General features: G+C 46.5%; 1 protein-coding gene across 1 annotated transcript in view; it reads left to right on the top strand.

The window, feature by feature from the left end:
- The window catches only part of LOC115476599 (C-X-C chemokine receptor type 3-like), a 107,605-nt gene extending 88,294 nt beyond the window's left edge, over window positions 1–19,311 (top strand). The window contains exon 2 of the mRNA XM_030213055.1: window positions 18,154–19,311. Within this exon, the coding sequence (XP_030068915.1) occupies window positions 18,271–19,257 (987 nt within the window). The 5' untranslated portion in view covers window positions 18,154–18,270 and the 3' untranslated portion in view covers window positions 19,258–19,311. The remainder of the gene's footprint in view (window positions 1–18,153) is intronic.
- The last annotated feature ends 4,062 nt before the right edge of the window (window positions 19,312–23,373 follow it).

Raw genomic sequence — 23,373 nt, 5'->3', positions numbered from 1 at the left:
TCAATCGACAAAGATCTGGGGCTCCACGCAAAATCTCACCTCGTGGGGTATCCTTGATCATGAGGAAGGTTAGAAATCAGCCTACAACTACAAGGGGGGAACTTGTCAATGATCTCAAGGCAGCTGGGACCACTGTCACCACGAAAACCATTGGTAACACATTACGACATAACGGATTGCAATCCTGCAGTGCCCGCAAGGTCCCCCTGCTCCGGAAGGCACATGTGACGGCCCGTCTGAAGTTTGCCAGTGAACACCTGGATGATGCCGAGAGTGATTGGGAGAAGGTGCTGTGGTCAGATGAGACAAAAATTGAGCTCTTTGGCATGAACTCAACTCGCCGTGTTTGGAGGAAGAGAAATGCTGCCTATGACCCAAAGAACACCGTCCCCACTGTCAAGCATGGAGGTGGAAATGTTATGTTTTGGGGGTGTTTCTCTGCTAAGGGCACAGGACTACTTCACCGCATCAATGGGAGAATGGATGGGGCCATGTACCGTACAATTCTGAGTGACAACCTCCTTCCCTCCGCCAGGGCCTTAAAAATGGGTCGTGGCTGGGTCTTCCAGCACGACAATGACCCAAAACATACAGCCAAGGCAACAAAGGAGTGGCTCAGGAAGAAGCACATTAGGGTCATGGAGTGGCCTAGCCAGTCACCAGACCTTAATCCCATTGAAAACTTATGGAGGGAGCTGAAGCTGCGAGTTGCCAAGCGACAGCCCAGAACTCTTAATGATTTAGAGATGATCTGCAAAGAGGAGTGGACCAAAATTCCTCCTGACATGTGTGCAAACCTCATCATCAACTACAGAAGACGTCTGACCGCTGTGCTTGCCAACAAGGGTTTTGCCACCAAGTATTAGGTCTTGTTTGCCAGAGGGATTAAATACTTATTTCCCTCTGCAGAATGCAAATAAATTCATATACTTTCCACAATGTGATTTTCCGGATTTAATTTGTGATGTGCTATCTCTCACTGTTACCAATAACCTACCCTTCAATTATGGGCTGCTCATGTCTTTGTCAGTGGGCAAACTTACAAAATCAGCAAGGGATCAAATACTTATTTCCATCACTGTATATTTATTTATTTATATACAGGTACCTTTTCACAATCTACGTAGGCTCATAATATATTTAACAATGTATGTTAAAATGGCCGCTGCCTAAGGGACACACAAACAGCTAGCTCCAATGGCCTAAGCTAGAAATCGGCTGGGAATCGACTAGAAACCTGGGCTGGAAATCGACCCCACGCAGACAGACCTACCCGACAGTGGTTGGAGCTAAAAGTGAGCCGGAGGTCTCCTGCAGGCATCCAACTAAGGTGCGACTCACCGTACCTGACCTCCAGCCTGACCTCCACCCTGTTCAGGGCCGCAAGCATCCCACAGGTACCTGGTCGCGGTGTGGCCGCCGCCGAGCATTGTGTGTGACATCCACCCTACCTAAAGCCGCTGCTGTAGCTGAACAAGAGACGCTGTGCTTGCTACTGCTACTGCTGCGGAGCGCCGCTGCCGAGGCATCCACCCTGTCGATTGAGACTCCCACCGCCACCTTCTCAAGAGGCCCATAACAGCAGACTGGACCAACCCAAGAAGAGCTACCACCCGATTGGATGCTTGTTGAAGGTAATGAAGCGAAAGGAAGCACGAAAAGCGAAACTGTAGAGTCCAAGAGCACAGCCGTTGAGCCAGTAAGTGCAGACGAGCGAATCAACGGTTGCTGGTGCTCACGAGGCTGGCCCACGCTGCGCTAAACCACCAACGCCGCTGGTGGAGGGGCACACTTATCCAAAGGAAGCAGCTTTGGTATTGCTGCAAAAGAACCAACAATTTAGATCCAAGATGGCACTGATCTAAGACGCTGCCTCAGACGCGCTCTGAAACTTACCCTCGTGGAAAGCTTCGGAGTGTCTCTAGGACCCCGTTCGACATCTTCTCCTGCTATCGGACCGGCTTCCAACAACTCGGTTGTCCCGTTCCGGGTCTTTACCTGCGCTCCCGCGGTGGGGAGCGATGATCGACGGGGGCCGCGGGCTCCAGTGCGGCAGAGACAAGCCGCCAACGGGGCCAGCGCTTCCGCGGGTCGGCCCGAGGCTGGCGACTCACGGGAGCGAACGCCGGCCTCGGGGAAGGGAGGACAGCGGCCAAGATGGCAGCGCCGGCGTCGTTGTCTCCCCGGCCAGAGCTAGGCAGCAAGCAAGTCCCGCCCACTGGCGCCGGATTGGCGCATGGAAGAAGGAACTCCGCCTGCGAGGCGGGTCCACCAATCCAGGCCCTCCTGGCCTGTCAGGGCTGAAAGGATTGGCTCCTCTCTAGGGAGGGGATGGACTGGTGGGGGATTTAAACCCCGGAACAAGAAGGGTTCAGCGCTTCTGTTTCTATTGCCAGGAGCCGACACAGTGGAGTGCGGAGCGTGTCCTTCAGAGACTGTGTTCCTCTTCAAGCTAGCCGTCCTTGCTAGCCACCTTCAGAGACTGTGTTCCTCTTCAAGCTAGCCGTCCTTGCTAGCCACCTTCAGAGACTGTGTTCCTCTTCAAGCTAGCCGTCCTTGCTAGCCACCTTCAGAGACTGTGTTCCTCTTCAAGCTAGCCGTCCTTGCTAGCCACCTTCAGAGACTGTGTTCCTCTTCAAGCTAGCCGTCCTTGCTAGCCACCTTCAGAGACTGTGTTCCTCTTCCGGCTAGCCGTCCTTGCTAGCCACCTTCAGAGACTGTGTTCCTCTTCAAGCTAGCCGTCCTTGCTAGCCACCTTTAGAGACTGTGTTCCTCTTCAAGCTAGCCGTCCTTGCTAGCCACCTTCAGAGGCTGTGTTCCTCTTCAAGCTAGCCGTCCTTGCTAGCCACCTTCAGAGACTGTGTGCTTCTTCAAGCTAGCCGTCCTGGCTAGCCACCCTCAAACCTTGAGTGCGTCTCCCAGCTAGCCGCCCTTGCTAGCTGTCCTTTAGAGACTGAGTTGCTGACTACCAGCCAGGCCGGCCGTCACCCCGTGGTTCCAGCAGTCCTGCTGGCCGCCTGCAGCTGAGGGCTCAACCCTCGGTGAACGGCGGTCGCCGCGGGTGAAGATTCGGGGTGCGCGGCGGTCCTCGGAGGTCTTACCGGGCCTCCAGGAACCTAAGGGCTCACCAATAACCGCGACAGGACAGGAAACAGAAGCCATGAGCTCGCCTACGCAGCCTGATCTACGGGACCTGGCCAAGGTACTCCAGCAGCAGCAGGAGCAGCTGAACGCCCTGTCGGGGGCGCTCCAAAACGTATGCTCCCAACTTTCAACGCTTCAGGTACAGAACCAGGCCGCTGCGGTCCAGGGGGCCGCAGCAGCTCCCCGTTCGGGAGGGTTCCGCACGGGACCTCGGTTCCCTGAGCCGGCACGATACGATGGGGCCCCCGGAGGGTGCCGGGGGTTCCTCAATCAGTGCAATCTGGCCTTCCGGATGCAACCGGAAACCTTTGCTTCGGACCAAAGTAAAGCGGGATATATTATGGGCCTATGCGAAGGGAAGGCCCTAGCCTGGGTGGCCCCACTAAACGAACAGCAGGACCCCATCTTGGATGACTATAGTGAATTTCAGCACCGTTTCCGTATGGTGTTCGACCTGCCTGGGAGACCATCTTCCGTGGCGTCGGAGCTGCTGCGAATTCATCAGGGGGACGGGAAGGTGGCCGATTATGCCATTCGGTTCCGGACTTTAGCTAAGGAGCTCCGTTGGAACCCGGAGTCCCTAATGGCAATTTTTATGGAGGGGTTACAAGAACGAATCAAGGACGAATTGGCAGGACGGGAAGTCCCGGGCCAATTGGATGCCCTGATTTCACTCTGTATCCGAGTTGATACCCAGTTCCAGGAGCGAGCTAGGGCCCGGTCCGAACGGCAGAAGTGGGCGCGGGGAACGTCCCGAACTGCTAAGGGGCCGTCCCCTCGCCGTGGGAACCGGGACTCCAAGGACAATGGAGAGGAGCCGATGGTGATGGGCCGTCAGCGGCTGGCTCCCTCCGACCGGAAGAAGCGCTTATGGGACGGACTGTGCCTCTATTGTGGTGAGGCTGGACATTTTATCCGAGCCTGTCCCTCCCGGGCGGGAAACGTCTCCCCCAAGGCACCTTGAGGGGAGGGGTCTTGGGGCATTCCGCTCCCCTGCCGGACTCCCTAATCACACTGCCAGTAATACTACGATGGCACGAGACCACGATCCAGACCCGAGCCCTAGTGGACTCTGGGTCAGGGGGCAACTTCATCGGGCACGAACTACTGCAACAGATGGGCTGGCCCACGCTCCCGCGGCGGCCGGCGCTGCAAATAACCTCCATCCAGGGAACTACATTACCGCAGCCAGTCACGGAGATCACCCTCTTTTTGGGATTACAGGTGGGGGAGGATCACCGGGAAGAAGTTCAATTCTTGGTTCTATCCCGGACCATCCATCCGGTGGTCCTAGGATTGCCATGGCTACGGAGTCATAGCCCGGTTATTGACTGGACCGGGGGAAGCATCCGAGCTTGGGGTAGTTCCTGTCGGGAGAACTGTTGTAAGGGCCGGACCGGCAGCTGCCCTGCCTTAGCTAGTGTGCCCGGGGGGGCACGGGTTGAGCTGGGCTCCCTGCCTATGGACTATAGAGACTTTGCAGATGTGTTTAGTCCAATAGAGGCAGAGGTTCTACCGCCTCATCGGTCGTTCGACTGTGCCATTAACTTGATGGCAGATACCACGCCACCGCGGGGCCGACTGTACACCTTGTCCCGAGGAGAGTCCAAGGCAATGCAGGAGTACATCCGGGAGAATCTGCGAAGAGGCTTCATCCGGCCTTCTACGTCCCCGGCCGGGGCAGGATTCTTTTTTGTTACTAAGAAGGATGGCTCCTTGAGGCCCTGTATTGATTATCGGGGGTTAAATGCCATCACGGTAAAGGATCACTTTCCTCTACCGCTCATTCCCGAACTCTTTGACAGGCTGCAAGGAGCCCAGATGTTTACTAAGTTGGACTTATGGGGGGCCTACAACTTAGTGCGAATCCGGCGAGGGGACGAATAGAAGACGGCTTTTAACACCCACGAGGGACATTTCGAGTATCGGGTGATGCCGTTTGGCCTATGTAATGCCCCGGCGGTGTTTCAGCGACTTATTAATTTTGTGCTCGAGGATTTGCTGAACTCCACGGTGATTGTATATCTGGACGACATCTTAGTGTTTTCCCAAAACCCCGCGGAACATGTGAGTCATGTTCGCGCAGTGCTCCAGCGGTTACGACAATACCGCCTGTTTGCTAAGCTCAGCAAGTGCGCTTTTCATCAGAGGTCGCTACCATTTTTGGGACACATTCTGTTACCCGTGGGGCTACAGATGGAGCCGGACAAACTCCGGGCGATTCGAGAATGGCCACAACCGCTGGGATTGAAAGCACTACAACGTTTCTTGGGATTCGCGAACTACTATCGCCAGTTTATTCCCCGGTATTCACAACTGACGGCGCCATTGACAGCGCTCACTAGAAAAAACGCGAAGGTCCGGGACTGGCCGCCCGAGGCGCAGGTGGCTTTTCGCCAGGTAAAGGAGGCATTCAACTCAGCGTCCATTTTGTTAGCCCCGGATCCAGAAAAACCCTTTATCGTGGAAGTGGACGCGTCCGCGTTGGGAGCCGGGGCGGTCCTCTCACAAGTGAATTCCAAGGGCCGGCGCCAGCCTTGTTCTTTCTTCTCTTGGAGATTCTCCCCGGCGGAATGTAATTATACAGTAGGGGACAGAGAGCTCTTAGCATTGAAATTAGCCCTGCAGGAATGGAGACATCTGCTGGAGGGAGTGGAACATCGATTCACGGTGATCACTGACCACAAAAATCTACTGTATCTACAAGAGGCTCAACAGCTCAATCCCCGACAAGCCCGGTGGTCATTGTTTTTCGCCAGATTTCATTTTCAATTGGTCTTTCGGGCTGCGGCTCAGAATACCCCTGCGGACTCCCTCTCCAGAGCATTTGAGGTTCCAGAGGAGACTAAGGAGACCCATTCCATGTTGGATCCGGCATGCCTCAGCGCTGCCGTGGGGGAGGTTGCTCCTACGAAGGAACTAGTGCCGGCCGCTGAGCGAGCGAAGGTAATGCAATGGGGGCATTCGTCCAGATGGGCGGGACATTTTGGGTATCAAAAGACTCTGCGTCTCATTTCCAGACAGTATCAATGGCCTCAGATGAGGCGGGACATTCTTCAATTTGTCACCACCTGTCCTGTGTGCGCCCGGACCAAACCGGTAATCGGGACCCCCATGGGGAAGCTACAACCACTGCCCGTACCGACAGGCCCCTGGACGGAGCTTTCCATGGATTTTATCACCGACCTCCCCAGTTCCCGGGGACAGACGGTGATTTGGGTGGTAATTGACCGTTTCTCCCGAATGGCCCATTTCGTGCCCTTGCCGGGACTTCCTTCGGCGGTCGTATTAGCCCAACTCTTCATTCAACACATTTTTCGACTTCATGGGCTGCCTCTTCGGATTATTAGTGACCGAGGCCCCCAATTCACCTCGCGTTTCTGGAGGGCCTTGTGTACAGCATTGGGGGTGAAGACCCATTTCTCATCAGCATACCATCCCCAAACCAATGGCATGGTCGAGAGGACGAACCAAACGTTAAAAGGGTTCCTACGAGCATTTGTCAACAAACGCCAAGATAACTGGGTCTCCCTACTTCCTTGGGCCGAGTTTGCATATAACCACAGTGTCCACTCGGCCTCGGGAGACTCTCCATTCTTCTTGGTGTATGGACGACATCCTCGACTTCCAGCACCTTTCCCGTCTGGATCTCCGACCCCCATGGTGAATGTCACTCTGGCAGATCTGCAAAGAGTCTGGGAAATGGCCCGAGAACAACTGCAGAAGGCAGCCACCAAATACAAGGTCTTCGCAGATCGGCATCGGAGAACCGCTCCCGACTTGCAACCAGGGCAGAAGGTATGGTTAAGCACCAAATATCTCCGACTTCGGGTGCCCTCTCGGAGATTGGGACCTCGGTATATTGGACCGTTTGCAATCCAATCATGAATTGGAGCTGTGACATATCGGTTGCGATTGCCTAGTACCCTGCGGGTGCATAACGCCTTCCATATTTCCCTATTGAAAAGTTTTCGAGGATCTCAATGGCACCCCCAACGGCAGGAGTCCGAAGATCTTGAAGCAGATCCCGATCCAGAGTATGAGGTGGAGGATATTCTGGATTCAAAGAAGCGGCGGGGGAAGCTATATTACTTATTGTCTTGGAAGAATTTTGGCCCCGAAGACAACTCCTGGGAGCCCGCGGTGAATGTACATGCTCCGGAGTTGGTCAAAGCCTTCCACGCCCGGTACCCTTCCAAACCCGGGCCCGGGGGAAAGGGGGCATCCGGGGAGGATACTGTCCCGTTCCGGGTCTTTACCTGCGCTCCCGCGGCGGGGAGCGATGATCGACGGGGGCCGCGGGCTCCAGTGCGGCAGAGACAAGCCACCGACGGGGCCAGCGCTTCCGCGGGTCGGCCCGAGGCTGGCGACTCGCGGGAGCGAACGCCGGCATCGGGGAAGGGAGGACGCCGGCCAAGATGGCGGCGCCGGCGTCGTTGTCTCCCCGGCCAGAGCTAGGCAGCAAGCAAGTCCCGCCCACTGGCGCCGGATTGGCGCATGGAAGGAACTCCGCCTGCGAGGCGGGTCCACCAATCCAGGCCCTCCTGGCCTGTCAGGGCTGAAAGGATTGGCTCCTCTCTAGGGAGGGGATGGACTGGCGGGGGATTTAAACCCCGGAACAAGAAGGGTTCAGCGCTTCTGTTTCTATTGCCAGGAGCCGACACAGTGGAGTGCGGAGCGTGTCCTTCAGAGACTGTGTTCCTCTTCAAGCTAGCCGTCCTTGCTAGCCACCTTCAGAGACTGTGTTCCTCTTCAAGCTAGCCGTCCTTGCTAGCCACCTTCAGAGACTGTGTTCCTCTTCAAGCTAGCCGTCCTTGCTAGCCACCTTCAGAGACTGTGTTCCTCTTCCAGCTAGCCGTCCTTGCTAGCCACCTTCAGAGACTGTGTTCCTCTTCAAGCTAGCCGTCCTTGCTAGCCACCTTCAGAGACTGTGTTCCTCTTCAAGCTAGCCGTCCTTGCTAGCCACCTTCAGAGACTGTGTTCCTCTTCAAGCTAGCCGTCCTTGCTAGCCACCTTCAGAGACTTTGTTCCTCTTCCGGCTAGCCGTCCTTGCTAGCCACCTTCAGAGACTGTGTTCCTCTTCAAGCTAGCCGTCCTTGCTAGCCACCTTTAGAGACTGTGTTCCTCTTCAAGCTAGCCGTCCTTGCTAGCCACCTTCAGAGACTGTGTTCCTCTTCAAGCTAGCCGTCCTTGCTAGCCACCTTCAGAGGCTGTGTTCCTCTTCAAGCTAGCCGTCCTTGCTAGCCACCTTCAGAGACTGTGTGCTTCTTCAAGCTAGCCATCCTGGCTAGCCACCCTCAAACCTTGAGTGCGTCTCCCAGCTAGCCGCCCTTGCTAGCTGTCCTTTAGAGACTGAGTTGCTGACTACCAGCCAGGCCGGCCGTCACCCCGTGGTTCCAGCAGGGCTCAACCCTCGGTGAACGGCGGTCGCCGCGGGTGAAGATTCGGGGTGCGCGGCGGTCCTCGGAGGTCTTACCGGGCCTCCAGGAACCTAAGGGCTCACCAATAACCGCGACAGGACAGGTCAGCAGTGCAGACGGGGCTTCCCTGAGCCCCGACCTCCATGCGGCACCACCCCAACCAGGAAGCATGCGAGCGGTTTGTGATTCGCGGGGTCCCATGCCTGAAATGGAGAGGACCCTTGAAGGAGGGAGCCCAACCGAGCACATGGGTGAGGAAGAAGAACTGGTAGGACAGAACTTTAAAAAATTTCCTTTGCCAACGAGAGACGGCTTAAAATTGATTTCTAACTCACCTCTTCCTGAGTTTAATATTGAAATGGTGAAACCTGCCGTAGTGACTATAGAAGCACTATGGGACCTAACTTTTTCAATGCATTCTTCGCTGCAGTTGGTTTTATTGAAGAGTGCAGGTGAAATAAAAACTTTGTCGAAAGCCCTATTGATTCAGGAACAGATTAATGCCCGACAGTTGTCCGAAACTAAACTACTTGAAGATAAAATTTTGAAACTGGAGAACTTGAATAAAGCCACGATTAAGGATAGTAACTTTGTTAAAAAGAAAATGGAATACCTTGAAAATCAACAAAGAAGACTTAATTTGCGGTTTGTCAACTTCCCCAGATCTCCTATTCTTTCTGCAACTGAAATGGTTAAAAGATATATGCGGGAAGTTCTAGGGATGCCTAGCGAATCTCTCCCACCCATAACAAGGGTAACCTATCTCCAGAGGTGACCAGGCTGTTGTGGATGGAGGACTGAACCTGACATCTTTCCTGGAGTCTTCATTAGAAATAGTTACCGAAAGGACAACAGCACTGGTAACATTTGCTCTTGAAATAGATAGGGAGATGGTATTGAAGTTATTCTTTAAACATTTAGACTCGATGTTTTTTGGCTCTAAAGTTAGGATTTTTCCGGATCTCGCAAGAGAGACTCAAGCTAGACGTAGGGCCTTTTTGGCTCTACGTCAAAGAACATTAAATCTAGGGGCAATGTTTACCCTTAAATTTCCTTGTATTTGCCGCTTTATATATCAACAGAATAGTTATCAATTTACCGAACCAAAACAACTCGAGGACTTTTTATGCTTGTTAAAGTTTAAGGTCCCATATGGACACTTGATGATAGATAGAGAATGTTTTCAGGGACTGTAACCGTCTGATTAATATTATTTCCTATGGTTAAATTGTATTTTGTATCTTGGATCTATTTAGGTATTTCCAATATTGAGGTCGATATCAGACTATATTATTTCTTTTAATGAGATAACTAGTTTATCTCAAGAATGTAAAAATTTTTTTTCCGATTTTGATTATTACAATTGTTTCCATGCTTCTTTGATAAGATGTATATATTGAAAAATTATAAATAAAAAAAAAAGAACCAACAAGTTGATCCAAAGATCTTTAGGCCTTGACTTGCCTCCCTCTTCTAAACCCCATCAAAAGTTCTCCGTGTCCTTTGCCTTTGACTGGCTGAGGCTTTCTATCCATCATCTACATTTCACCGTTATCCCAGCTTCCATAATTGTCCTATTTATAGCAATACAAATGATCAGCAAGGAGATCCTTACCTCTTATTGATTTTATTTTACTTCTCCAACTTTTTTATTAACTCTTACTGACTTATATTGCTGGTAACTGTCTTTTAAATGTTTCTACAGCATCACATTGTATTATTCTGAATTGCATTACTGACTAGTATTATTGGTTCTGACCTTCAACTGCTAATATTGCAACATATGAATTGAACATATGAATATAATGAATTGTATTACTGACCAGTATTATTGGCTACTGACCTCTATTGCTTTGTATTGATTAGTACTATTGTTTGTTAAAATCCCATCAGCTACTACTGCTTCTATTGCATTATACATTTTTCTAAATTGTACTATGAACTGTAAGTTTTCACCAATTATACTACCCTGAACTGCTAACTGCGAAAATTGCTCTTAGTAATTCATTCCATATCCCTGATCTCCCACGTACTGACCATCACTCCCATAGACAACAGTATACCCACAGTACTTAGTTCTTGCGGATTACCTAAATACAATTCTCCTCACCAGAAGAATAACAACCAATTAAAAGGAAAAACTACTACATATGGTTACAATCAACTTAAAGGAAAGAGAGGACAAAACAAGCCCAGATTCCAAGAGGATAGACAACTAATAAAAATGAATACATCTTCGATCCTAACCGAATCCTACCAATCAGTCCAACTGGGATATATAAATGCCAGATCAGTAGTCAATAAAACAACAACAATAACTGACTGGATCATTTCAGACAATCTTGATCTTCTTTTTATTATCGAGACCTGGATTCATGATCCTAAGGACCCCATAATTTTAGACTTATGCCCCCCTGGCTACAAAATTACCCACTGGACAAGAAATGGAAAAAGAAGAGAAGGCATAGCTATAATTCACAGATCCCACTTCACTGTTACTACCATAACTGAATCCTTACTTCCCCAACTCGAAATTGCCTCAGTCAGTATTAATCATATAAATCTGCTTGACCAGCTTAATGTAGTCCTCTTTAACAGACCACCAGGAAACTGGCTTGATTGCTAAACACACGCTGTGGACTTTATATCGAACACATGTTTCTACCTCCAACCTTATTATAGTAGGGGATATTAATCTTCACCTTGAAGATCCTAACTCTATTAATATGCGTGAATGCATGGATCGCTTCCTACTATGGGACCTTCATTGGCCAAATATGGAACCAACCCATATTAAAGGACATACACACTGGTTCTCTCTTCCCAATACTCTCCTTATCTCCCGACTACTCTCAACACCCCTGATGTCAAACTCCCCATATCTGACAACTTGAGTAACGATAGACAGCCATTTATCTTTTGATAACCACACTAAGCTCACCACGAAGAAAATGTTTAATATGATGTGGATATTGAAACGAGTGAAGCCTTATCTCCCACTCAACACTTTCCGGAACCTGATACAGTCTACTGTTATTACCCACGCCGACTACTGCAACAGTGTCTTTTTAGGATGCAAAACCCAAATACTGAAGAGACTCTAAACTGCCCAGAACATGGCTGCCAGACTTATTTTTGGCAAATCAAAATTCGAAAGTGCATCACCTCTTCGAGCAAAGCTTCACTGGCTCCCCATCAAAGAAAGAATAAATTTTAAGATCAACACAATGACCCACAAGATTATCCACGGCGAATCCCCTGGCTACATGAATGAATTGATCGACCTCCCTGCTAGAAACAGATTTATTTCTTCACGAACTTATCTTAACCTACACCTTCCCAATTGTAGAGGAATTAAGTACAAGACCTACTACGCATCCAGTTTCTCCTTTTTGGGTAGCCAGCTTTGGAACGCTATACCCAGACCAATCCGATTAATAGACGACTTCTTGCCCTTTACAAAAACGCTGAAAGCTCATCTCTTTAAGCAAGCCTACCCAAATGCCCCAACCTAATCTCGCCAACTTCCACCCCCAATTCTGTTCTGATTTAAATACCAACCTCCCATCCTTCTCTTTCCATCTCTCCTTAATTTTATCCCTCCTTACCCTTTCTCCCAAATTACACTATCCTATCCTGTCTACCCTCTTTTATCCTAGTCATATTTTATCTAGCTCAACTTATCATACACTACTAAGCCCAACTTTACATTGTTTTACTACTGTTTTATTAAAATTCTATTAACTTTGTATTTCAAATTACTATGTAAGCTGCATTGAGTCTGCATTATGTGGGAAAGCGCAGGGTACAAATGTAATAATAATAATCATTACATATAAATTCTGATCAGACAAATCTTTTATTAACAGCTACAAAATGGACAGCTATACCATGGTCTGACCACTACAAATTAAATCTTCTCCAATGGCGAAAAAATTACATACACCATAACAAAGAACGCTTATCCTATTCCACGAGAGGCCAAATTGACCTGATTATATTTTGGCAACAATTCTATAATACTGAATAGACAGCTCAAACAGATTCAACTCACTTCCTTCAAGAATGGGACAACAGGTGCAGAAGCATTTTAGACAAATAGCACCTTTACAAACTAGAACCTCATGTAAAAAGAACTCCATACCTTGGTTTAATGCAGAACTGAAAAAACTAAAAACCCAAGTTGGAAGGTTAGAACGAGCATGGAATAAAAAGAAAGACAACTCCACACTCAACGCTTAGAAACATTTACAAAGAAAATATAAATATACCATCAGACAAACCAAAAGAGCATACTACAAAACTAAAATTGGGCCAGCCCACGACACACATAAACTCTTCCAACTTGTAACCAAATTATTAGATACCACATCGATTACCTCTAACAGCACAAACACCCCTTCAGCAGATAATCTTGCAAATTACTTCAAAGAGAAAATTATTAAGCTACGACTCATGTTACCTATTAATTCCACAGACTACATAAAATTCCTTGATTGATTAGACCCAATCTCCGGTGAACATCCAGCAGACAGAACCTGGACTAACTTTGATACACTCCTGGATGATTCCATCTCCCTAGTGCTCAAAAAATTTGCCAAGTCCCACTGCAAACTAGATATATGCCCTAACATCCTTATAAAATCCGCCCCTCAACAATTCATATCAGACCTCACGTTACATTTGAATTATATGCTACAAAATGGACTATTCCCAAAGGATAAAAGAAATATTTTACTCACCCCTATACCCAAGGACTCAAAGAAAAGTACAAATGACTTAATCAACTATCATCCAATAGCATCTATCCCTCTGATAACCAAACTAATGGAAGGTATGGTGACCAAACAACTTACTGAATACTTAGATAAATTCTCAATTCTTCACGACTCTCAATCAGGATTTCGGTCTAATCACAGCACCGAAACAGTATTAACTACTCTTCTTACTAAATTTAAACGAACAATTGCAACTGGTAACAACATACTCCTCCTACAATTTGACATGTCTAGTGCATTCGACATGGTTAACCATAAAATATTATTAAACATTCTTGAATACTTCGGAGTTGGAGGTAACGTTCTTAATTGGTTTAGAGGATTCCTAACTACAAGATCATACCAAGTAAAATCTAATTCGAATACGTCAAGTCCATGGATACTGGAATGTGGAGTTCCCCAAGGATCTCCACTCTCCCGACCCTCTTTAACTTAATGATGACACCCTTAGCCAAGTCATTATCCAGTCAAGGCTTCAATCCATACATATATGCAGATGACGTCTCGATTTAAATCCCGTTCAAATATAATCTAACGGAAATTATGGACGACATCAGCCACAGCTTCCAAATCATGCATTCATGGGCGGATGCTTTTCAATTAAAACTTAATGCTGAAAAAACACAATGTCTTATACTTACTTCACAAAATAACACAAGCAAATTCACCACCATAAACACACCAAACTTTTCCCTTCCTGTTTTAGACACCCTGAAAATTCTTGGAGTCACCATTGATCGAAATCTCACACTTGAAAGTCATATGAAGAACACAACCAAGAAGTGGAGGAGTGGCTTAGTGGTTAGGGTGGTGGACTTTGGTCCTGGAAAACTGAGGAACTGAGTTTGATTCCCACTTCAGGCACAGGCAGCTCCTTGTGACTCTGGGCAAGTCACTTAACCCTCCATTGCCCCAGGTACAAATAAGTACCTGTATACAATATGTAAGCCGCATTGAGCCTGCCATGAGTGGGAAAGCGCAGGGTACAAATGTAACAACAACAAAAAAAGATGTTCCTGTCAATGTGGAAACTTAAAAGATTAAAACCTTTCTTCCCAAGAGGCATTTTTTGCAACCTGGTACAGTCAATGGTGCCTAGTCATCTAGACTATTGCAATGCACTACTACTATTTAGCATTTCTATAGTGCTACAAGGCGTACGCAGCGCTGCACAAACAGAAGAAAGTCAGTCCCTGCTCAAAGAGCTTACAATCTAATAGACAGAAAATAAAGTAAGCACTATATGCTGGCTGTAAGGGGCATATCATCAAGAAACTTCAGACAGCCCAGAACACCGCAGCCAGATTCATATTCGGAAAGAGAAAATGTGAAAGTGCTAAACCCCTGAGAGAAAGGCTACACTGGCTGTTCAAGGTCTGCACATTGGTTCATAAAATTATTCATGGAGATGCACCGGCCTACCTGTCAGACCTTATTGACTTGCCACCTAGGAATGCTAATAGTTTAGCACGCACATTCCTAAATCTTCACTTCCCAAGCTGTAAAGGACTAAAATACAAACTAACACATGCGTCCAGCTTTTCCTACGTGAGTACGAAGCTGTGGAATGCATTGCCTCTTGACCTGAAATCTATTCACGACCTACTCAACTTTCAAAAATCACTAAAGACTTTTCAACAAGGCATATCATAATGATCTATAATAGGAATTTTAGCTCATCACTACTTCCTGATACTATGACTGTTATCTTATATACCAATTTGCTTATATTTATTATGTTACACTTGTTCTTTATGTAATACCAACTGTTTCTTTACTCTTGTATTGTGATTGCCATGATGGAATATTGTAAATCACATTGAACCTGCAAATGGGTGGGAAAATGTGGGATACAAATGCAACAAACAAACAAACAAACGAATTAATTAATTAATAAATATAAATTATTGCACCTGGGACAATGGAGTGACTTGCCCAGGTCACAAGGAGCCTTGATGGGAAATGAGTTCAGTTCCCCTGGTTTTCAAGCCACTACACTAACTACCCCTCCACTTTAGGGGGTAAGGGTATGGGGCTAAAACATATATTATGCCTCCCGTAGAGAAAGGCAAAGACACAAGTAACAATAGCACTCTGGAGTGATATGTGAAATTATACGTTCCTCTAGACAGTGATACTCAAGCTCACTCTAGCCCAAAGAAATACTGACAGGAAAGGACACAACGCTCAGATGTTATTATAAAAATAGAAAAGCTGTTTGTTAACCATATTGGCAGCAATAATAGCAAATATTACCCAAAATGACTTTATGTCAAGGCAGGGCAAGGAAAACACACACTAGCTCCTAGTTCTAGAAATTATAGAACACGTGACTCCCAAGGCACATAGAGAAAGCAGTTTAACCTGATAGATTGACAACACTCTCACCCAATCACAAACACTGGATCCAGGAATAGTCACGTAGCTGTTGTAGTCGGAGTCACTACAGCTGGGATGGCAAGTGTGTTTCTCCTCTCAGCAAGGCAGCAGCAGAAACCCCAGGCAGGTCACCAGATGGTAGTTCTTCCCAAGCAGGGGGGGCCACTTCTTTAACGAGCCATTAGTGGATGGCCAGCTCGGCTGGCTAAAAGCCAGACTTCTCTCTCTGTTCTTTACTGCATCTTCTCCTCCTTTATGATGTTGTCTGGAGTCCTGCTTATACCTTTTCCTGGGGGTTTGTAGAGTCATGCTGTCCAATGATGTTTTCCATTGTTATGTCTTTGAGGAACCATAAATCCGGCTTCGGATGCTGTTTTTCTCTTGTCCATGAAGGTCCCTAGCTCGGTAAACAAAGTTGTTGTGGACAGAGTTGTTGGGGGAGGGGGAATTTAGAGTTCTGTTGGGGTTTGAGAGATGTTATAGGATTGTGTCAGGAGTCTGGAATTAGTATCAGGTTGTGTCAGCGGATGTAGGGCCTACAGAAGGCCTCTAGGATATGTGTCAGGAGATTGGGGGTGTACTTGGAAGGGAGTTGAGATCATGTGGATTATGGGGAGCACTACTGCACCTCCAGTAACAGTATATTATACTACCAGACTTCCATTAGCACAGCTTCACTTGCCACCATAGGAGCCAACTTCTATGGGAGAAGTCATTTCCATTGGGCTTAGCACCCCCAATAATTTTAAACAGTTCACTCCTATGCATTTCACCTCCTATGCATTTCACTGTTAGCATGCAGTACTACCTGTCACACCTTTGCCTGCTCACTCACGCCTGCGTGAGGCTAGTAACACAACATTTTTAGGGTACACTGCTGTTTTCAATGCAGTATTTATTATTATTATTATTATCATTGGATTTTGCTCACACCTTTTTCAGTAGTAGCTCAAGCTGTGTTATGTTCAGGTGCACTGGGTATTTCCATGTCCCAGGAGGGCTCACAATCTAAGAGACCCTTTTACAGAGCAGCGGTAAGCCCAGTGCAGGCTTACCACTCGCTCTTTCAGGACCACTGCAGGCCCGATGCGGCCACCGGTGGTATTCCTGCTCTGAGCGTGTGCCATTTCTGTTAGAAAAAGAAAACACCCAGAAATGGCTTGCACAGCAGTAACCCGGTTACTGCTGGGATAGCACGAGAGCCCTTATCGCCATGCGTTGAGCTGGGGCTTTTTTTACCCACTGCTCCTGGCGCGCAGGAAAAACGACCAGCGCAGGGCTCTTTGGGCTCTTTTTCCCGCAGCTTGGTAAAAGGGCCCCTAAGTTTGTACCTGAGGCAATGGAGGGTTAAATGACTTGCCCAAGATCACAAGGAGCAGTAGTGGGAATTGAACCAGGATATCAAGACTGGTGCTGTAATCACTAGGTCACTGATTAACACAACTTAATAAAAAGGACCCCATAGTATATGATTATTTTTATTTGCCGCAATCTATGAACCTTGCCTCCCTGCTTTCAATTCTGTCTCCACTACTCCTTATGTAACATCCTTAAATTTCTAGCTTGAGGGATGGTCAATCAAATTTTAATAAAAAATAAAAGTAATAGGGCTACATTTCAATTAAAATGTGTAATAACCACTGTGTGACAATAGGCAGTATATCAAATTATATCCCCCTTCCCTAAAGGACTGATAATATCCCTCTCTCCCACCCCCTCCAGATCCAACATCTCTCCCTTTCTCTTCCTTCCCTCCCTTTCCTCTTCCCCATATCCATTATCTCTCTTTCTTTCCTGGGGTCCACTATCTCTCCCTCCCTCCCTCCCATTGTCCAGCACCTCTCCTTACCTCCCCTTTACCCCCATGAGCAGTGACACAAACTAGGTGATGAGCAGCACCAAACCCTTCTCATGGCTGCTGGAGTTCACTGCCTTGGTTGTAGCTTTCACCAGTGGCCCCTCCACTTCTGTTCACAGGTCTGCAGCTCACTCCCCAGACCCGGGGTACAACATCTGCCCCTCTCAAGTCCGCTGCTCCCCCCCCTTAAAAGTGGTCTTCTGTTGCTCCCCAGTAAATATTGCAGATATGTTGCCTGCTGCCTGCTCCAAACCTTTCTTTCTGACTCATCCTGCCTTCTCTGACATCACGTCCTGTTTCTGTATGGGCAGGTGGGGGTGGGGTAATGTTGAATCACAAGTGGGGGGAAAGATACTGGATTGCGCTGAGGACAGGGGTTGGGAGTGGAAGAGAGCAGAAGAAATGTTTAGAGGAGACAAGAGACGAGAGTAAATGTTTAAATAATTAATACATTAATCGCAGAGTTAACTGCAATTAACTTGCAACCCATATATAGAGCTGTGTACAAATGCTGTTATAAAAAATATTATAGTCCAAATATATTATCCATTTAGTTTTTCTTGTTGTTTTTCAGGAGCTGCATTCCAAGATAACTTTGAATGATGAAGATTTTGATCTGTTATTTGAAAACAGCAGTTACTATGAGTACCCTAATGACACCAACGGTTGCTGCCCTCTTCCTCCCTGCACAATGTACAAAATTCAAGCTTTTGATAAAATCTTCCTTCCGATATTTTATACCATGGTTTTCTTGCTGGGGTTAATTGGGAACCTTGTAGTGATAGCTGTAATGCTACGGTACAAGCACACTCTGACAGGTACTGACACTTTCATTTTGCACCTTGCTATTGCAGACATCCTCCTGGTTCTGACACTTCCCTTCTGGGCAGTCCAAGCTGTTTTAGGCTGGATTTTTGGTGATGTGTTTTGCAAAATCATTGGTTCTGTCTTCAAGATCAACTTCTATTCCAGTATATTCCTGCTTGTCTGCATCAGCTTTGATCGCTATCTTTCCATTGTCCATGCTGTGCAAATGTACAAAAAACACAAGACACTGTTGGTGCATATGAGTTGCCTAGCAGTTTGGGGCTTCTGCTTCCTACTGTCTATCCCAGATTTGGTGCTTCTTCAGTCAGTGAATGAAATCCGGTTCAATACCATTGAATGTCTGCATAACTTCAGTTCCAACACTGCTCGTTACTGGAGGGCCACCTTGCGCTTCCTATTCCATGTGGTGGGGTTTTTCCTACCCTTTTGTGTTATGCTGTACTGCTATGTTAGGATCATTGTGACCTTGCTCAGTTCTCAAGGCTTCCAGAAGCATAAAGCTATGAGAGTTATCATTGCCGTGGTTGTAACTTTTATCTTGTGTTGGGCTCCCTATAATGTGGTCCTTCTGACAGACACATTGGTAAGTTTCAATGTACTCAACCGAAACTGTGATCTGGACACTCAGATTGATATTGGGAAATCTATCACTTCCAGCCTCGGTTATTTCCACTGCTGCCTGAACCCCTTCCTCTATGCCTTCATTGGAATAAAATTCAGGAACAACTTCTTGATGCTCCTCAATCAAATTGGTTGTATTGGCAGTCAATTTGTGAAGAAATATTTGACACCTCAGCGCAGAAATTCCACACGGTCTGAGTCTGGGGAGACAACCTATTCTGCTTTATAAGTTGGACTTTATAAATTTGCCAGATGTATTAAGTAATAGAGGTGTGCTTCAATATGTTTTTATTTTGCTTTATTTTTAGTTTTGTTTCTTTTTTCTTTTTTGTATTCATTTTGCTTTGGTTATTTAAAAATACAATAAAACCAAATTGGAACAATATAAAAGAAATGGAAAACAAAATACAAAAAGAGGTCCCTTCTCCCAAGAAAAATTACACCTTGTAAATAAAACAAGGAACCTCTTCTTTCCAGATACCATCCCACCTCTTATTCCATCTGCCAAATCTTCCTGAGGCAGAAGTAATTCCTACTCATTCCTAATTCGGCGATGCTATTTGTTGAAATAGTGCCAACTGACCTGAAACTGGTGCCATTTTAAATATTTGATATACAACATAATGGTTCCAGCCCAGTGTATGTCACACATTCAAAATGCACCAGACTGGCAGATGACGATTAATGTGAGAAAGTGCAAAGAGGAACCCCAATTATAGCTATGTAATGCAAGTTTCAACATTAGGAGTCACTGACCAGGAAAGGGATCTAGGCATCATCGTTGATGATACAGTGAAATCCTCTGCTCAGTGTGTAGCGGCAGCTAAGAAAGCAAATAGAATGTTAGGTATTATTAGGAAAGGAATGGAAAACAAAAATCAGGACATTATGCCTTTGTATGGTGCAATCACATCTCAAATATTGTGTGCAATTCTGGTCACCACATCTCAAAAAAGATATAGTGGAATTAGAAAAAATACAGAGAAGGGCGACGAAAATGATAAAGGGAATGGGACAAGTTCCCAATAAGGAAAGGCTAAAGCGGCTAGGGCTGTTCAGCTTGGAGAAAAGACAGCTGAGGGAAGATATGATAAAGGTCTATAAAATAATGAGTGGAGTGGAACGGGTAGATGTGAATCGCTTGTTTACTTTTTTCAAAAATACTAGGACTAGGGGACACACAATGAAGCTACAAAGTAGTCAATTTAAAACGAATCAGAGAAAATATTTCTTCTCTCAACTTGTAATTAAACTCTGGAATTCTTTGCCAGAGAATGTAGTTAGCTTAGCGGGTTTAAAAAAGGTTTGGATAGCTTCCTAAAAGAGAAATCTATAAGCCAATAATAAAATGGACTTGGGGAAAATCCACTGCTTATTTTTAGTATAATGTATTGTATACTGTTTTGGGATCTTGCCAGGTACTTGTAACTTGGATTGGCCACTGTTGGAAACAGGATGCTGGGCTTGATGGACCTTCGGTCTATCCAGTATGACAATAATTATGTTCTTATGTTCTTGGATCCACAAGTGCTATAGAAATAGGAAGAACAGAACAATAGCAACTATGGATGTCTCCTACCTCTTGAAAACTTGTCAGATGACATAAGAAGCATCTGACAAGGAGGTTTTCTTTATTCATAAGCTGCATTTTTTTCAGCAGGGACCCAGGGTCCTATATTGGCTTTCGTTCATTTTGTTTTCTAAGCACAATAAAAATGGGACATTTTGTTAAAATGTTCTGTTTCATTTCAAACAAATTCACATCCCTCCTGAATAAACGCTAGTGTGCCTTTGTAAACAGGGTCCCAAGATTCACATGGAGGAAACGTTCTTTATGTAAGATTCTATATCAAGTGCTTTTCCTGTAACAAGATTTCATGACTTTATTCATCATTTACCTTGAGGAAGATTTTGTTTGCTGATAAACAAATCTAGTGTAGGGATGGGGAACTTGTGGACCTCGAGGGTCACGAATCATTTGGGTTTTCAGGATATCTCTTGTAAAGATGCACTGTATTGATTTATATATTATTGTGGCATTGTATATTCAAATATCTCTCATGCATACTTTTCCTAAAAACTTTAGCTCTGATTAATAATTAATGATTACTGCTGAATATTTGTCTTGATAAAGCTTTAAAATGTGTGCTTTGAATGCAAAATATGACAAGTTATTGACTAGTTGCAACCAGAAGTATCAAATGTAATTTAAGTAAAATGCTTTATTATTAAACTGGTGTGCTGGCACTGTCTTAGTTCAAAGAGCTATTCCAGACCTGGTGGTTCTCATGCACCGGATTAACCCGTGGGTATCAAAAGCCCTATGCAAATTTTCAGCCATGTGCCCCTCACCCATGGTGGCTCAAGATCCTACTGCCCCCCCCCCCTAGTTTAGCTCTTCCCTTCCCTATGTTCCCCCATATATCCCCTTCCCCTCTCCCCCAAGGTGTTAGCATATCATGTCATCTCCCTTTCCCTACCCTCACCCTATGTCCATAATCTCCCCCATCATTCTATCCATCTTATAGGCCACTGCCTTCGCCCTTTTACCTCCTCCTATCGGGCCACCAAGCTTAAAGCACTGTAACTACAGGCCAGCACTGCCATGTTCCCCTCCCCTTCCCTTACTTAGGTCTTCATCTAACATAGCTCAGCCATGAGAATCTGTTCTAGTTCTGGTTTTGACCCATTTTATCTATGAATTTTAGTCCTGTCCATACAAAATGCAAAAGCCATTTTTTCAGGTAAATTAGAGCTTTGTTTAATTTTTCAGCTTGTCTAGGGGCAAGCTGTTTGAGGATATCCGATACCCTAGATTAACTTTCAATGCATTTCCACCCCCCCCCCCCCAGGGTAGCAAGGTCCTGCCTTTGCTATCCCATAGTCCAGCATTTCCCCTTCCCTCCCCCCCCTGAGGTGTTCAGTATCTGCTCTTTTCTTCATCCCATGTTTCCTCATTTTTCCATCTCCTTAATTCCATCCCCATCCCCACTGGGCCTACCTCACTCTTCCCCCCATTCACTGCTGCTGCACTACCAGCTGGGCATTTTTTTAATTTAGGATTTACCTTACAACTTTTTCAGTAGTAGCTGAAGGTGAGTTATATTCAGGAATACTGGTTATTCCTCTGTCCTCAAGAGGGTTTATAATCCAGGTTGTATCTGAGGCAATTAGGTGATACCCAAGCAGTAGTATCACGAGACATTTATTCCTCTACCCCTCCATCTCCACCTTATTCCTCTATCCCTCAATCTCCATCTTCTGCTGCTTATGCCCTTGTTTCACCCCTGCCACATTGTCTGTCCTCCTCTTTTTTCTCACTACTCAAGCATCAACCCCTTTATCTCACTACCATTTGCCATCATCTTCCCCTTTCTCCTAGAATCTGCTTCTATCAATTCAATCCCCAGACCATGTGTCAGACCTCAGCTCCCTTCTCTTAGTCCCAGCATCAGACCCTTCTCTCTCCTCAGTCCTTAGCCCTGTGCCCTGTTCTCCCATCCCCATATCATGCACTGCCTCCTTCCAGCCCCCACATCAGACCCTCTCCCACCCCAAAATTGGCCTAATATTTTGGCCTAGTTTTCTTTACTTTCATTCCCTGCCCCTCACCTTGGTTCAGCAGTATCTCTCCCCCTTCTTGCAGTATCTCTCCTATCACCCTATCTTCCAGTGGTGGTCTGCCCCCTTCTCTCAAGCTTACCCTCCTCCTGCAGCTCCTTCCTGCCTCAGGACTGTCAGCAGTATGAAAACAAACAAACGAAAGCAAAAGGTTGTTGGCACAGAGTTTCATGCTGCAGCTGTCAGGCACTGGCAGTCCCCCCCCCCCCCCCCCCCCCCCCCCCCCCCCACACACACAGAGCAGCAGCAGTCAGAGGGGGCAGGGCCACAAGAGCTGACTGAGATCTACAGGCTGACCTTTATTTTATTTATTTATTTTTTACCCAGCACTAACAATCCTGGAGCAGGAAGGAGCTACAGGAGGAGGGCAAGTTTGAGGAAGGGGAGCAGACCATAGGGAAGAAGTGAATTTGGGGTGGCAAACCATATTTTTTTTTCTACCCCGTACTGATGGGTTTCGTATTGATGCCCAAGTGTTGCAGGAATTGATGCATGAATTACCCCTAGTGTTAGCAGAATCTGTGGTACTTCAGGAGTCAAACAGCACACACCAGAATGAGAGAGAAATCTTCTTTATTTGCCAGCAAACAAAGCAGGACATCAGTTCTAGCTCTCTTCTTCTCTTTCTCAGCTCTCTGGATGTTATGGCTTCTGTCTCAGCTCCTTCTCTTCTTCTGCTGTCTGTCTTCCTTCAGCTCTCTTTCTTCTGTCTGTTCCTTCTGAC

This window comes from Microcaecilia unicolor, chromosome 8, assembly GCF_901765095.1.
Source record: "Microcaecilia unicolor chromosome 8, aMicUni1.1, whole genome shotgun sequence".
Classification (NCBI taxonomy): Eukaryota; Metazoa; Chordata; class Amphibia; order Gymnophiona; family Siphonopidae; genus Microcaecilia; species Microcaecilia unicolor.
Note: the sequence above shows the minus strand (reverse complement) of the source record. Positions and strands in the feature narration are given on the sequence as shown.